The sequence below is a fragment of the Monomorium pharaonis genome, chromosome 8, assembly GCF_013373865.1.
Source record: "Monomorium pharaonis isolate MP-MQ-018 chromosome 8, ASM1337386v2, whole genome shotgun sequence".
Lineage (NCBI taxonomy): Eukaryota > Metazoa > Arthropoda > Insecta > Hymenoptera > Formicidae > Monomorium > Monomorium pharaonis.
Window position 1 is genome coordinate 18,287,002 of NC_050474.1, and position 16,593 is coordinate 18,303,594.

A 16,593-nucleotide genomic window follows, 5' to 3' on the forward strand; every position below is an offset into this window, starting at 1 on the left:
GATCCGCTCGGCGCGTGTTCGCGCGCGCGTGAAGCCGCGCGATGCAAGGCGTCGGCGCGTCCGAGACCGCGCGGCAGATCGTCGAGTTCGAGGAACTGGTGTCGCGATTGGATCGCATCAACGACGTGGTGATTCGGCGACCGTCGGCGACGACAGCGACGACGACGACGACGACGTCGACGTCGGTACCGCCGGCGTCGTCGCCGCTGCCGTCGACGCCGCGGGCGTCGTCCCTGCCCTACGATTATCTCGCCGGGGGTACTGCGGCGCGCTCGCCCGTCGACGAGGAGCAGCGGGTGCGCGTGCACATCGGCATCGACGAGGATCTGCGGATGATCCTCGAGATGGACCCGTCGATCGTCGACGGGACACCCGGGCCACCCGGCTATCCCACCGTGGCACGGCCGTTGCGCGCCACGCGACCGCAAGGCTGGTACTGCACCGATCGAGACTAACTCCTTAGTGTCTCTGATGTTCGTGCGCATTATTACAGTTACTTTATTTGCTCTGTTTACTCTTAATTCGCCGTGCGGGCCCTGGACTCGCCGGTCGTCGGCCGTTGGCTCCGATCCGGAACGCCTGTAACCTAGGACGTATTTAATACGGTGTTTTTTTTTTTTTTCCTTTCACGGTTAATCGGTGTGTGAGTGAAAGTTTTTACACGCTATGGTTATACGATACCTATAACCATTTGTTCCCGTTTGCCATTCTAAGCCGTTAATGTTCATTTCGTGCTGATGTAGATTAACCTCAGTCCCGACTTAACTCACTCCTCTTCCTGGGGATTAGAGAAAGATGAAGGGTAAGTTAAATCGAGATTAAGAGTGATCTACATTGGTAGGAATGAACATAAATGATGTAATCCGGGGTGTTGATTCGCAGACTCTGTATACCAGCATTGCCATACCTATAGATATAGTGACTATTTGACTAATATCCTGTGACGACTAAAGATAGCACAGCTATTTTGACAGTTGCATGCGCGTCAAGTGGACAATATTTTTGTGCATCGATCGCGTAGTCGAAAAATGTCATGTAGTTCTGGCTATATTGTGTTTTTCATTCATGTTTCCATTGTTTCTCCTCGTTATTGACTATCATCTTGAAAAAATATATAATAAAAAAAAAAAAGAATATTCCTTCGAGTTTTATTCACAGTTATTTCTCGGATTTTAATGTCGAAGATTGTTTTGTCAAAACGCAAAATCTTAATTTTGAAATTCATGTTTGTGAAAACAATGCAAGTTCCTCATTATCACCATTTTTCGTTATTCCTCATGATTGTAATAAAAAATATAAGAATTTCTTTGAATTCTATTTACGGTTACTTTCTTCATTTTATTTTATCGCTTAAAGCATTTAAAGATTGTTGATTGTCTTGTTAAAACGTAAAATTTTCCTATATTTAAGCTTGTGCACAGAGAGGAAGATTTCTTTAGATTTAATAAACAGTTTTGTTCGACTCTTCTAAAGCATATATTTCTTTGGTTTTAATAAATTTTATTAAATCTAAAAAAATCTGTTTAAAATTTATTGAAACTAAAGAAATATATGCTTCAGAATAGTCAAACAGAACTGTTTGTTAAATTTAAAAAATCTCTCTATGTGAAAACGTAAATTCTTTATTATCATTATTTTTTATTATTTGTCATTATTGTAATAAAAAGTATAAGAATTCCTTCGAATTCTATTTACTGTTACTTCCTGCATTTTAATTCATCGCTTAAAGTACTTGAAGATTATCTTGTTAAAACGTAAAATCTCAATTCCGAAATTCAAGCTTGTGAAAACGCAAATTCCTCATTATCATCATTTTTCGTTATTCCTCGTTATTTTAGTGAAAGAGAAAAGAATTTCTTTGAATTCTATTTACTGTTACTTCCTGCATTTTAATTCATCGCTTAAAGTACTCGAAGATTATCTTGTTAAAACGTAAAATCTCAATTCCGAAATTCAAGCTTGTGAAAACGCAAATTCCTCATTATCATCATTTTTCGTTATTCCTCGTTATTTTAGTGAAAGATAAAATAATTTCTTTGAATTCTATTTACAATTACTACCTGCATTTTAATTTATCATTCATTCGAAGATTATTGATCGTCTTGTTAAAACGTAAAATCTAATTTCTGAAATCCAAGCTTGTGAAAACCATGTAAATTCTTTATCAAACAACACGCGTATGATTTATAGACTTCGACGTTTTGTATGCTTCGCGAAAGAAATAAATGCTAGAGAGGTATACTTTGCGAGCACGAATCTCCGATGTGTGAATTGCTCGTGCAATCGGTTTCGCCTCTCGGTTTTATCGGCAACATTTACGCCGTCGTTATTCCGCGGCTTTATAATCCACATCGGTGTAGCCAGCGTCGCATATCGACTACCAACGTTTTCGAGGGTGCACCAGGGAAACACAACGCTTCCTCCCGCTTTGAGCGCTCTGCACTTGATCGCGTCGTGCACACCGACCGTCTACGTCGGTCGTAAACACTACGTCCAAATTTAAACGTCCTTGTTGCAACTCGTCACTCGCGCGGATCGCGCGCATCTTCGGCGTCCCGCGGTTGCGAGCGGACGGGACGATGCGTCTTCTCTGAAAGTGCAAAACTGCAACCGGGGGGTGGGGGGGGGGGCGGGCTGGCGTTGCGCAATCCCGCCGTCGATGTCGGCGATGTCTTCTCCGAAAACTTCCCTTTGTAATCGGTAGCCAAAACAACGTTAAGATCATCTTTCGCGCTGAGGTCGTCGAATCCGAACGTCCGCAACCGCGATGGACGCGCGCGGTTCGCGATATTTTAGCGTTGACATCTTTACTACTTGCTATTAGAACGCGTCTTGCGCGGTAAAATGTAGCGGTTCGTGTTTATCTTGGATCACAATCTTGGATTACAAACGGTTAAGTAGTTTTTAGGTAGGCTAATGGATGCCTTCCTTTCATTTTAGCGAATGTATATTTTTTTTTTTGATCATCGATGTAGAACGGCGTGCCTTGAGAATTCGACGAAACAATTTCCGCATTATTCTGCTCTCGATTTAGCGGCAGAAAATCACCGATTAAGGTCTGAAAGTGATTCCGAAGTAATTAATTATTTTACATTACTATCAGTAATATTACTACTCGATACTCGAATATCGCGTCCCTCCTCCCTCTCTCTCTCTCTCTCTCTCTGATGATCGATCAAAAAATTCTACCGAGGCTGAATGGGCCGACGTTAAATTTAGCACGTTACATTTAACCGAGCTTGTCATAACATAAACATTGTTCGGTGAAATTATCTGAATTTAACCGTACCTTCCCTTCTACCGTACACGCACACGGCCGGTATAAACGCCCACCGTCTCCACCATCGATTACCGGTATATGCGTAAAATACATCGCGTACAACGTAGTTTCATACAATCGCGCACACGCGTCATAAATATTCAAACAATTTTATGCCACCGGCGCGGCAACGGGGCGGTGCGGCCATTGAGGAAAAGTGCAGCGCGCGGGGAGGAGAAAATAACGAGCGCGCGCGTCGTGGCTGGTAGAAGTTGAAAATGAATATGGAAGCTACGGAAAGCTCAATAATAGCCGCGCGTATAAATTAACTAATATTTCTTTCCTTCCGCGGATGAAGGCAGGAAGCGCAGCGACGATTCATCGCGCTGCGAGTGGGCAGAGCTTGGCGCGCACAAATTATCTAATATATAATATTTTTCGCCCTCTCGGAATCAAGTCGGTACATTGCGTACATGTGTACACGCGAGAAAACGCAAATGTACGTATACCGAAATCCATATATATATATATTGGTTGGCGTTTGGTTTTCTCATACGTGCCGACGCTTGGACGGGATCCAGATTGTAACGCGCCTCCGACGCTCCGAGAACAAGTCGTGATTCTGCTTCAGTCGGAACTTGCGTTTTTAAGTCGCTTATATATGTAGATATGTAGCGACGAAACCGTTTTATATATAACCGGTCACGACAATCGTAGCCAATGACTTTGCGAATTTCATGTATAGACCTATATAACTCGAATTCAGTTATTTTTAGCGCCGTTATGGAGTATAGAAACAGTTACGGATTATCGCGTATTATTTTTAGTATTTCTCTTTTCTCTCTTTCTCTCGTTCTTTTGAAATAAATTTCTTAAAAGTATAATAACAATATAAGAAGAATGAGTGATTGGTGGATGAAAGATTGCTCTGATAAATTGAGATCAATAAACATTAATGTATATATTTCATAAAAAGGTAAATATTACTATGATGAAAAAATATTTGAATGCTTAATTATAGTTAGAAACAAAATTTATTTTAATAATTGTTATTGGCAAAAAATGTTACTGCACTGAGAAAAAGGTTGTTAATTCGACTAATTTTTTTAACTTTATGTTTTTCAATCAAATATATCGTTCAAATACTTGAATTGAAGTAATTTATGTATTTAAGTTTAAGAAATTGAATCAAGTTGAAAAATTTAATCAAATTAACATTTTTCTCTCATTAATGTATTGCATTACAGTGACGAAAAATTGTGCAATGATCATAATTATTTTCATTTTAATGTTTAATTATAATCACACACACTATAAATATATCAAATATTTGTCTTTTACAGCGCTTACGCTAATTTCGCGGCGTCTAATGCCATTATCTCTCAATTTCCATTCAACTATTCGTTACTCGTGGCCATTTTTGCTCCATGAATGTTACAGATCTAATCACATTCCAGACGGTATATAATCACTTTGGTTTGGAGCTCGTGCTTTTAAACTTGAACATTTATCACGCGCGACGGTCGTAGCTTATGACTCTGCAAATTTCAGTTACAACCATCGCTGTGATTAATCTACTCGTGCCGTAATAGTACATCTCATCGTATATTTTCAACGCTAATAGTAGAGGGACGCAAACAAACAATTCAGAAGGAGCGGGTCATTTCCATTTGGGAAAGATGAAAAATCATTTTTCCGCGCGACGCGAAGTCAAACCGATCCTCGTCCCGGGGGGCCGCATAATTTACGATTAAATTACGCGAGTCGTGCCCAACGGCCATCTTTGCGCCGTGAATGTTACGTTGACCGTATCGCGAATAATTTCCCGCTAAATCGCCTTGTCGCGCCGGCTAATTACGTCGCGCGCGCGCGCGCGCGCGCGCGTGCCGGTCGCCGTTTGCACGACCTTGTTCCTGATTTTCCGGCGGGAGCTTTCGATTACCTTCCCCGGTTCCGCTACCGTAAACGAGAACGGTAACGGTAACGGTAACGTCGCCTCCGCGCCACTGTAACGTATCGGTTGATCTTCATCTCTCTTTCTCCTCTCCCGCTGCTCCTCCTCCGTCTCTCGCTCTCTATCTACCTACCCATCTTTCGCTCTCGGTCTCTCCTCTCGGGGCTGGTTCCTGCATTTGCATAACCCGAATCCGTATCGCTCGATCGTCCGGCACGATTCACAGCCGCTGCAGCACGTGTGTGTGCACGTACGCGCCGAAGATTACGGCCGAGATTCCGCACGGTCAACTTGCGTAATTTTCCGGCCAGCAAACTCCACGTTTACTCTCTATACCGTGGTGCTTGCGAAGGCGTAATCTCGCACGAGGAGATTCCGAGCTTACGGGCCAAGTCTCCCGCCGCTGTAAGCGATCGTTCGCGATCGATTTCGGTTACGCGGATTTCTCCGCGTATTCCGGGATATTCGTGGCGTGTTGCTCGGGATGGGGCATACGCGTGCCCCTCTATGCAAAATTGCGAAACTAGCGCACCGCGATATTTGTCGATCTCCGGGCGTAAATTGCGATTTACGTCTGATTAATATCTCATCATTGTTATCTTACACATTATTGAAAAATTACATTGCGTCGAAATAGGATTCTTACACTGATAGAAAGACATATGATATTTACGACTATAATTGCATAGTAAAATCATTATAGTTAGGAATATCATTTTTATAGTAGTTATTACTATAATAATTGGTAATAATAACTATAATTTACATTGTTGAATAATTATAAAATATGATTGGGTCTCTAATGGGCTATAAATTTATAGTTGGTTTAAACTATATTATAGTTCTCATAATATTAGTTTATGTAATTTATGATATGGTTGCTATAACCAAAATGAAGATTTTTATACAGTTAGTTGTACCATAAAATGATCATTATGAGCAATTACCATAAGTATATAGTTATTATTACCATTATTATAGTAATAATTACTATAAAAATGATATTCCTAACTATAATTATTTTACTATGCAATTATAGTCGTAAATATTATGTATTTTTTTATCAGTGTACATAGAAAAAAAAAAAACAACCATAGCTGAATTAACAAGACGTGTTTGGTTTGACAAAATTTGATTGGGCTGAATGGAACTTTTACTTGTTATAATAAAATATTCTATAACCAACCAGAAATTTAGATTTAATAATGAATTGAAGTTTGATTATTGCTGATTTAGTTATGATATCTAAGTGTTCAGTTCTTTTAATTACATACATAATTGAAAGAATGTGAAACGTACAATTGGTAAAAATTAACGAAATTTTCAGCTATTATTATTAGGAATACCGTTACAATAAAGTTACTTTCACCAGAATGCAATCAGATTTATTTATCGAAATATGTAAAACCAAACCTGTCTTTATTAGAAATGCATTATTAAATTTATTTAGTTAACTTAATTAAAAGTTCGGATTGTTCATTTTTCACTAGACGGTCTGCGCGTTTAGATTGATCCAATCAAATTTTTTTCCGTGATGTAAATAAAATTTCTAATAACTTGTGATTACAACTGTAATATACGTTTTTTATTATAACTTGTAATATACGTTTTTTAAATTTGTCCATCATTAAAATTTCGTGTCTAATCATTGTTTTCCATTCATTCATTGTAGAGAGAACATTTTCAGGTGAACGTAAATTTTTTTTCATCTGCTGTAATGAAAAATATTGCGTCAGTACTCCTTTATTCGTTCTGACAATTAAAATTCTATTGCTCGAATTAATGTGACACGCAAGCGACGCAATGTACCACGCGATCGTTTTGTCTGCCGGGTTAAGATTAACGGTGGGAAATTTGTAATACTATAACTAAGAGGGAGGGGTGAGGAGGAAGGGAGAGTGAGAGAGAGAGAGAGAGAGAGAGAGAGAGAGAGAGAGAGAGAGAGAGAGAGAGAGAGGCAGAGAGGGAATAGTGGTCATTTAGCAAGGCGCAGTGACCTAAGTGCACTTTGTTAGAAAGCTTCGTTACTGCGGATTAATCGACTGCATTGTATAATTCCAGTCGGCACGAAAGGCTCCCTCGCTTCTCAACATTGTTAATTGTAGGATATACCTTCTACCTTCCACCCGTAATATTTTTTATGCCCTCCTTCTAAGTTCTACATCATTTTGCGCTCCTTTATACGAGGCGTTTCTACAGCGAGTAAAAGGTATTCTCAACATTTAAAATTATAATGAAATTACAAAAAAAAAGTACGACATTGATCTTTTTTTTTATGGGAACGTTTGAGAACTTGTAAACAATGTATGTCGTTATCTATGTAAATTTATATAGATAATTAGCTTGATGAAGAAATGACTCTGCTTTATTCTTATCTAGAGTATTAGATTGCATATTTGTCTTTATCTTTATACATACATTTTAGATTAAAGAAGTTTCTTTTTCCAGTTTATGTATTTACGTTAATGCTAACAGTAACGAGTATGAAGTACTGTCCTTAGGTAGGTTTCAACCTCTAAATAATCATTCGTTCTAACAGGTGAATTTTTTAAATGATAACAGATTGCACAGTTCAACAGAGTAGTGCGACATAAAAATTGCCTTATAAGTGTGTTTTGAAAACTTTTCCAAAGAACTTTATTAATCATTATAATGTAAATTACATCTGTATATTTCTCAATTTTGACTTTTATTTACGTATTTGATTGGAATAATTTTTTATTTCAATTTAAATTATTTGAAGAACTCTTGTGTACTTTTAAGAAACAAAGATTTATAAATGAAAACATGTATTATGTTATAATATTATTCTATATCAAATTGTTTTGCTCAATAAAGTGATATTATCTTAAAATTTATCTAAATAAAACGATATATAATTTAACCTTTTATTTGAATAACTTTAAAATTAAATTATTTTTATATTATTTAAGCATGTTTATATGTAATTTGCTCTATTTTTATCTGAATAATTTTAAATCATTCAAACGCAACGCTATAAATAAATGTTTTCATAAATCTGAAACGCCATTGCGAATGTGGATTGTTCTTTATAGCATTCTTAACGTTGTTCCTCTCTTCTTTTTATGATATATTGGATTTCAAACCGTCTACGTTGTCATTTGTAGCACAATCGTAATAGCTTATATTATAAAGAAAAAAGAGGAGCGCACGTAACGTGAGAGATAAGATTGCGATAAAAGACGGCTTACCTAAATGACATATCGATACAAATTGCAAATTGGAACTTTGTCTGCTGACGGGATATTGGTCGTTGTAATATTTCAAAGAGATACTCGTATTTTCACATCGTATTTCCGTCTCCATCATCTTTTTCTTCTTGTGCTTCATTCACTCTCTCTCTCTCTCTCTCTCTCTCTCTCTCTCTCTGCCTATCTGTCTATCTATCTATATCTGAGTATTTCACTCTGTTCTTTTGCGTCGTTTCCGTAAACTAGATGAAGTTTTCCCGACAAGTTTCCACCGTCTCCCCGGCCTGCTTGCTTATTACGATTATCATTGTTATTATCAGTCAACACTTTCGAGCTTTTCATAAACCCCCGCAAACTTTTGCAACGGGTATTAGCGACGTCGGAGAACGTGGGAGCGAGAGGGGAGGAATTTATTTCTAGCCGGTTTGTTTCGCGGACGGACTCGCGCCGAATGTCTGTTATTAAATTCTACGCCCAGAGAGAACTCGAAGAGTCATGAATGCGAGGGTGGCGCGGCATATTTAACACGATGCTGAATGTATCGAGGAAGAATTTTTATCTTATCTTCGTGTCATGCATTTCACTCTTAAAGAGCATCGCAGAATGAAATTAAATAATTTGGGCAGCAAGGGATTCAAAATGTGTTATACAAATCGCCGTTTTATCCCAATCACTGGGAAAATAATTATTTCAAATTTCTAAAATTTATTCATAGTTTTCCTAGGAATGATAAAAATTATTAGTTTTATAAATTGATATTTTTTTATGTTAAAAAAAAACTTTGCAATAAAATTGTACGTATATGAGTTTTATATTGAACAAAAAAAGTTTATTATTGCGAACAATTTTATCCACGGAGTATTACGTACACATTACGTAAACTTACTCGTTGTGGTTTAATTTTGTTAATAAATTCACTTGGGCGCGCACTCCGTGCCGGGTTAATTTGCCCTCTCTCGCCAGAGAATATATCTAATATCGAGGTAAATGACTGTTCGAATTTCACGATCGAGAGCCCACCCGCGACGATAATCTCCGCTTGGGCGATGAAATTCCGCGCACGTACGGCCCCGTTCGACCGAAGCCGACGTCTTAGTCGGGGAGTATACATTAATCCGACAAAGAAGCTGCTTTCCATATTATCGCGATTTATATCGGCCGTCTGCCGGCGCGGAGCGAGCGGCTATATTTTCTCACTTAATTCATTCCGCGGAAATGAAGATAAAACTTTGGCGACGGCGAGCCACCGATTTTCTTCGAGACTAATGACATTAATACCGCTGGTCCTCTACCTTTTCCACCGTCTGTAATATCTGCTCGGCGACTCTTGCTCGGGAAGCCTCAGTGCCGGGTTTCTCATGGGCGTACAAAGCGTGACTTGAAGTTAAAAAAAAAAACTAACTATTAGAAAAATATATAGAGAGAATTATATCTACGCAAAGAAAAGTATCCGGTGAAATTAACCAGAATACTGGTGAATGATCGTAACCAGATTTCTGGTTAATCTTCCCAGATATTTATTTCAGCATAGCCAGAATTCTGGATAATCTCAGCAGAATTCAGATTCAGCTCACTAAACCGTATAATGAATAATCGTGTAACCAGAATTCTGGTTAATCTCACCATCAGACATTTTTCCCCGTTTATATGAAGTATATCAGCATGATAAAGGATTTATATTTTATTTTAGATTCTCCCTGACAAATTTTCGTTTTCCATAAAAGTCATACATTTTTCAATCTTCGTAATATTCTCGTCACGCAAGGAATTATTCTATATCCTGTAGATTTTTCAAATCTAATTTTATCTGATATTAAGATTGGCGTATCTTTGATTTGAGAACAATTTACTTAAAGCTCATTTTTTTACGTTATGTGAAAGGGCGGGGGGGGAGGGGGTGGGCATTACGTTCACTAAACTCGCCACTGAGGATCCCGTCTTCAGGATTCTCTTGCAAGGATCTCTCTTTGCGTACCGCATATAGAGAGACAGCGAGTAAGAAGGTGGATCGGAGAGGGCCCGCGCGCATTTGCATGAAGCTGCCATAAGCGATCCTCCGTCGCTCTTTATATAAGCACTAAATTCAGTATTACGGTCGTTCCCCATCTTTGCTCTCCTCTAAGCGAACGTGTATAAAGGCCCGCCGGCAAAAAGTGCGATACCGCGCGACGGCGGCGGCACGGTGGAAGAGAAACTCCACGCGGGTATTGCTCGTGCGGAGTCGTACGTGACCTTGGAGAATTAATGGTATCCGACGTACGGTCCGAAAATTATTTTCGGCCGTCCAATATTCAATATCGCACGGAGAAATGTACGAGTGCGCCGTGGCCACCTACGATCTAGCCACGGACTGTTTATAAAAAGTCAAGCTTGTGCCGGCGAGGATCGCTCGCGAACGCATTTAGAATCGATGCGAATTCTGCACTCTGCCTCTCGGTGCGATAGAACGAGAATTATCACAATGAAATATCAAACGGCGCCTGAATTCACAGTGAGCTTGCAACAATGGCTCGATTACCGCCATTATTCGAGGTATCTAATTAATGATTATTATAGCGAGTATACGATTATTATATTATAGAACGTGGCGAGAATTCCTGTTAATTTAATCAGAAGAAATTCTGTTTATTTTTTGTGACGTTGGCTGACGAAATGTTTTTCTTTATTTTTATTTAATTAAATTTTATCGATTGCACACACACACACGCACGCACATATAGTAATAAAATTTCAATGAATGAATTACAATCTATTTCCGTGTAATTGCGAACGTTCTCTGCGACATTTGGAAATAATTAAATTTCTACTAAGGATGCTTTTAATTAGATCTTAACAAAGCAATTTAACTATATCGATTTTCAATGGCAAGTTTCATTTAAGTGTGATATTAAATTCCCTAATTATTGGCGTAACGAACAAGAAAATTGATATGGCAGCATTGGAACAATACGAACAGCCATAATCAAAAGCACGGATTATCGTGAGAAAGCAGAGAGAGAGAGAGAGTGAGAGAGAGGAGAGGGAGGGAACGCACTCACTCGACTTACCCACCAAATATCAATACAACGATTATCCGAAAGGAACGAAAGTATCCAATTCCATTTCAACTTTGACCTTACCTGCAGAAAATTTTTCATCAGAAACTTTTCCAATCTTCCATCAGAGTATTTTCGTTCCGTTTCTTAATCGGTCGCGAGTTTTCTGGTGAACTCAGCCAACATTGGTAATACCCGATTCTTACCTTCTACCGGGACTCTTTTTTTCCGATTATTTCTTCAAATTCATTAATCTTATTGGCCCTCTATTCGACATTCACGCTGAAATGTATGTATTAAAGAATAGCGTTATAAAAAGATATTAGTATAATCAAATTTCCTTTGACAGTTTATTATGAATTCGATAAAAATAAAAGTAAACTGAAGATGCACCTCTTTCTCCGTAATACATTCGCGTCGCGCGATATAACATTTTTAATAGTACCGCGAGATAAAAATCTTAAATTATAATTTTAATTAATCGTAACAAAATTCCATAAACAATGTTGACGAGAGAAGGTCGGAGCTTTTAAAAACAAAAATGTTACGCGGAGAAAAGCGGAGTCCGGCTCTCTTAGGCGATAGAAAAATTCGCAAGACATTTTAATGGTCTCCGGGAAAGTCGGTGTTCTGATTAAATCGCCTTTCACGAGTCAGCCGGTGCTACTATTATAAAAGTTGTAACAGCTTTATTACGGCAGCAGCCTGTAGCGTGCGACTGGAAACGGAAGAATTTTTAATTTCGTAATCGCACAAAGGCGACGGCTTTTGAGTTTAAGACCTGGCCGAGTATTCAGTGTCTTCTTCTCCGTCTTTGTGGACTGGCCCTTCTGTTTCTCCATCGTACGGCTGCAAGATCGAATCTCGGATTCAAAGTTTGATCATTTAGCTGTCTTAAGCATTTACTCCGAAAGTTTCGTTATCGACGCAGTATTTACTCTAATCCTTATCTAAGAAATCCATTTGGACTGCTACAATTTACCGTAAAATCTTTTCGCGCCATATATTACATGATAATAAAATTTCTAGTTCTTAACGAATCGAATGTCTTTAATTAGATCGCACGGTTCCGCAACGTACCGGTTTATTGAATTGATTTACACTATCCTTTTTATAATATTGTTTTAATAATAAAATGAAGGAAAACATTCTCTATTTTCCATTACTTTTCTTTGAAGTGTTCTGGTTAGTGTAATATGAATGAATAAAATTGGGATATCTGAGTAAAACTTAATAATTAATCGCAATTAATTAATAATTAACGGTAAAGTTACCTTTATCGATCAATTTTACTTTATCTTTATATATTTATTGTACTTATACGATATGATAAATGTGACGCATCGAGAAAAACATCACTTTGAACGACGGGGACTGATGTTCGATGCGGATTGCACAATCTCTCTCTATTTTGGCTTTCCTATGATCCGTTCTTGGCTTTGTTCCCGAATTGAGAATGTCCTTTAGCCGCGACAATAAAACCGACGCCTGGCAGTGCGTCATATTTGTTGCCGATAGTTAGATTAATAGTGCGCGAGCGAGAAGTTTGACTCGCGATATCAATTGATGTGAAAACGAAATATGCGAAAACGCGTCCCACGTCCCACGTGATTCGTTCTACGTGCTCGCGGAATTCGCGCCCGCGACGACTTCCGTGGCGTTTGCCCGTGTTCAAAGAAAATTTTGCTCTTATTTTATTGGCTACCAATTCGCAATAAATTGTGCGCTTTATATTATATATACATAGCCGTTTTGCTATTTGCGAATTCGAGGGATTCCGCGCATTTTTGCCGCGGAATATCGTCGAATCGTAGCAAACGCCGTGCCAAGACTCGGTAATACCATCACTCGACTTTACGTCCGAATCATGGCGCCATTAATTCTCTAACACCATTCGGTAGGACGGTCGGAACATTAATAAAGAACGTTCCTGTCTGGCCGACTGAACGAATCAAGTGGTATCTTTTCGCGGACACATGGCATGGCGGCAAAACGTTCATATTGGATACATATATATTGAAAATTTGGATATTATTGGATCTATCTCTGTCTTCACTTCTTGAAAAATATTTATTCATTTTTATGTAGTTGTTAATGTTGCAGTTCGTTAATGGAAAATCTGTATTAATATATCAACATTGATTAACAGTTATTTTATATTTTGTTTGTTTTATTTATTGCGTGCTTGTTAGCTAACTGAATCCGTTGAACATTTACGTAAAATTCGCTGGAGACTTTTAGCATCGGTTCTTTTTCACCGATTTAGCGGGTTTCGAGTAATACGTTGTATTACGAGCGATATCTATTATTCCCCTGTCGCGTCTGTTCGTTAATGACTTATCTAGTTGGCCGCGCCGCAAATTGTACCGATTGACTTTACGGGGTTTCTTCTCATCGTCGCGAAGATAGTTCGATTCAATGCTATTTGTGCGCCACGAGATTAATTGATCTCGCCTCGGACTTGGGACTCGATGTTCGCTTAGCTGACAACGCTGAATATTCTCGCGTTTATCGAACACAACAAACGCGCGGTATCGTGAATGATTGAGCCTCATTCCGAACGACTCGGATACAGTCGTCAGAACTCTGCTTCGTTAGAAGCACTCGAGGCGACAATGGAATATGCTCTTTTTTTAAGTTAAGTTTTTGTTCACGTGCTCTTGTTATTGAAATTTACGTTAAAGAATAGTTTTACTTTGTCAAATAAGAATTACACGGAGATAATTTTCTCTTAAAAATTACCTTGAAAATTGTGGTAATTGGAGAGACGACGTAAACCTTGAAAAATTTTACTATAGCTGAAATTTAGGATCGTTAAACTCTTTAAAGAATTTATATTCTTGTTTATACGAGATAATGATTGTTGAATTAAATATTAATTCTTGTGTATCTTCGGCAAGATAACGATCATCTGTTATAACCCGTTAAATCTTTTTCCTGGGTCTTTAGTTAGACGTTAAATTATTAATGTAAATTCGAAATTTTTAACAAAATTTACTAAAATTTTAATAAAATTTTGCCAAATTTTATTATACTTTTAACAAAATTTACTAAAACTTTGCAAAATTTTATTAAAATTTTAGTAAATTTTGTTAAAAGTATACTAAAATTCTTCAAGGTTTACGTTGTCTCACAATTATCACGATGTTCAGAGTAATTTTTAAGAGAAAATTCTCTCCGTGTAAGAATGTTTTTTTTATATATGTCAAAATAATTCTGTAATGCGGCAATCTTTTATTTTTGTGGCGGTACATCTGAAAATGTTAATCGTTTAATTTTATTATTGAATAAGAATTTGAATTTACATTAATAATTTAACGTCTAACTAAAGGCTCAGGAAAAAGATTTAACGGATTATAACGGATGACCGTTATCTTGCCGATGATACGCAAGAATTAGTATTTAATTCAACAATCATTATCTCATGTAAGCAAGAATATAAATTCTTTAAAGAGTTTAACGACCCTAAATTTCAGCAAGATGTTACGGTTTTATTTTAATATTATAATAGTAATTTAAAGAGCGTTATATAATTTGTTAAATCAATATTTGTTTCTCTCAATATATTTAATAAAAATTATTATTGAATAAAGTGAATATATTTTTCTTGAAAATGAATTATACAAAATTCTTTAATTCTCTAAGGAAGAATTTCTATTCTTGCTTGTACACGGGATACAATGATTTAAGACAAATTTTTCTTCTGAATACGGACGCTCGCTTTTGCCAATGTAACAAATTGCAGAAGCATTACGGTGAGAAATCTCGGATAGAGTCTTACGTAAAGGAAACGCTGGCTTTTTTCAGTCCGCCGACGTTCAAGACGGCGACGCCGACGTCGCGCACGCAATTGAAGCTGCAACTGATGCGGGAGCAGCTGCAGGAGCAGGAGAGGCGACAGGCGGAATTCCGGCAGAGCTTGCAGCAGCAGAGGCCAGCTGCCGCACCGCCCAGACCAGTGCCGCCTACGCCGGTGCCCACCATCGGCGTCGATGTACCACCGCAAGTATTACAAGTACGCGTCGCCTTCGTAACACCGCCGGATCTGCGCGATCGATCCCCGCTAAATTGCTCGCGCGAAACCCGATTCGCCCAATACGGATAGAATTATCCCGTTTGGTGGTGCAATATCACGTTGCTACATTAAATTAAATTTCTAGTTTTATTATACGTCGCGGCAGCATTATACGAATCCCTCGTGATTCTCCCGTTCCCTCCGCGCGAGCAATTTATTATATGATGTACAACGATCCGTGGTATTTCCATATTCATGTTGTATTACACATGTTTCATACATATTAAACAAATACATTTATTACACACACACACACGTACCGCGATCTTTTGCGAGCGTTCTTAGTTTCTTCCTTTGATTTTCCTTGCATTTGATGTTTTGTATCAAAACCGGAACGTTGAGGCTGGAACTTGGGGGTAAGTACCGAAGTATCCTAAGTCCAACGTGGGGTTTTCCTAGATAGAGTCTTGTTATCCAAGTAGTAGCAGCGTAGGGTCAAGCATTCGGTTACCGTTGTTTGCGTTTCCGTCGCTTAAAGCTCCGTATAGATATACATGCAGGCGGGCGGGCGCGGCTAAAGATAACGATACCTTGTAGTTCCGAGGTTCCGGCAGTTTGCCGTATCGCAGTAAGGCGAGCCGAATTCTGTAGCGTCGTTAATAGATCTATTCGGTACATCGTGTCTATACTGTTAAACCACCCAAAGTAATGGGTAGAGATGGTATAGAGCGGATAGTCGTCGATGGTTTACCTTGCAATTAGCTCCACGCAATATGGCCGCTGCGTTCGCGGAAAGGTCGAAAACGCAGCCGCGATAATGTTCTCGTCATACGGTTCTCACACGAGATAAACAATCTTTAAGATTGAATTGAGACGGTAGAATTTCACGTGCAGCGATTGGGAATAATTTCTAAAGTTAATCTTACCTTTCCTTTGCTGGAGATGTAAACATTAATTTTTTGTTTACTGCTGCTTTTATTTTAGTAGAATTTCAGTTTGAAAACTGATCTCTAAAAATTGTATTTCACTGCTAAAATATTTTGTTTAGAGTAGTATGACTGAAAGAAGATATCGCGAATTAAATACTAATGTATTTTGTTTAATTTTTCTTAGATTTT

At 38.3% G+C, this 16,593-nt stretch overlaps 1 protein-coding gene across 3 annotated transcripts in view; it reads left to right on the top strand.

Moving 5' to 3' along the window:
- LOC105840041 (transcription factor EC) overlaps nt 1–16,593 on the top strand; it is a 100,917-nt gene that overhangs the window by 13,716 nt on the left and 70,608 nt on the right. Inside the window, exons 1-2 of one of the 3 annotated variants that reach the window (XM_036291061.1) lie at nt 8–433; nt 15,268–15,475. In XM_036291061.1, the coding sequence (XP_036146954.1) occupies nt 42–433; nt 15,268–15,475 (600 nt within the window). In that variant the 5' untranslated portion in view covers nt 8–41. Of the gene's footprint in view, nt 1–7; nt 434–10,451; nt 10,958–15,267; nt 15,476–16,593 lie in introns of those variants that run through there. The other 2 variants (XM_036291063.1, XM_036291062.1) reach the window with 2 other exon arrangements.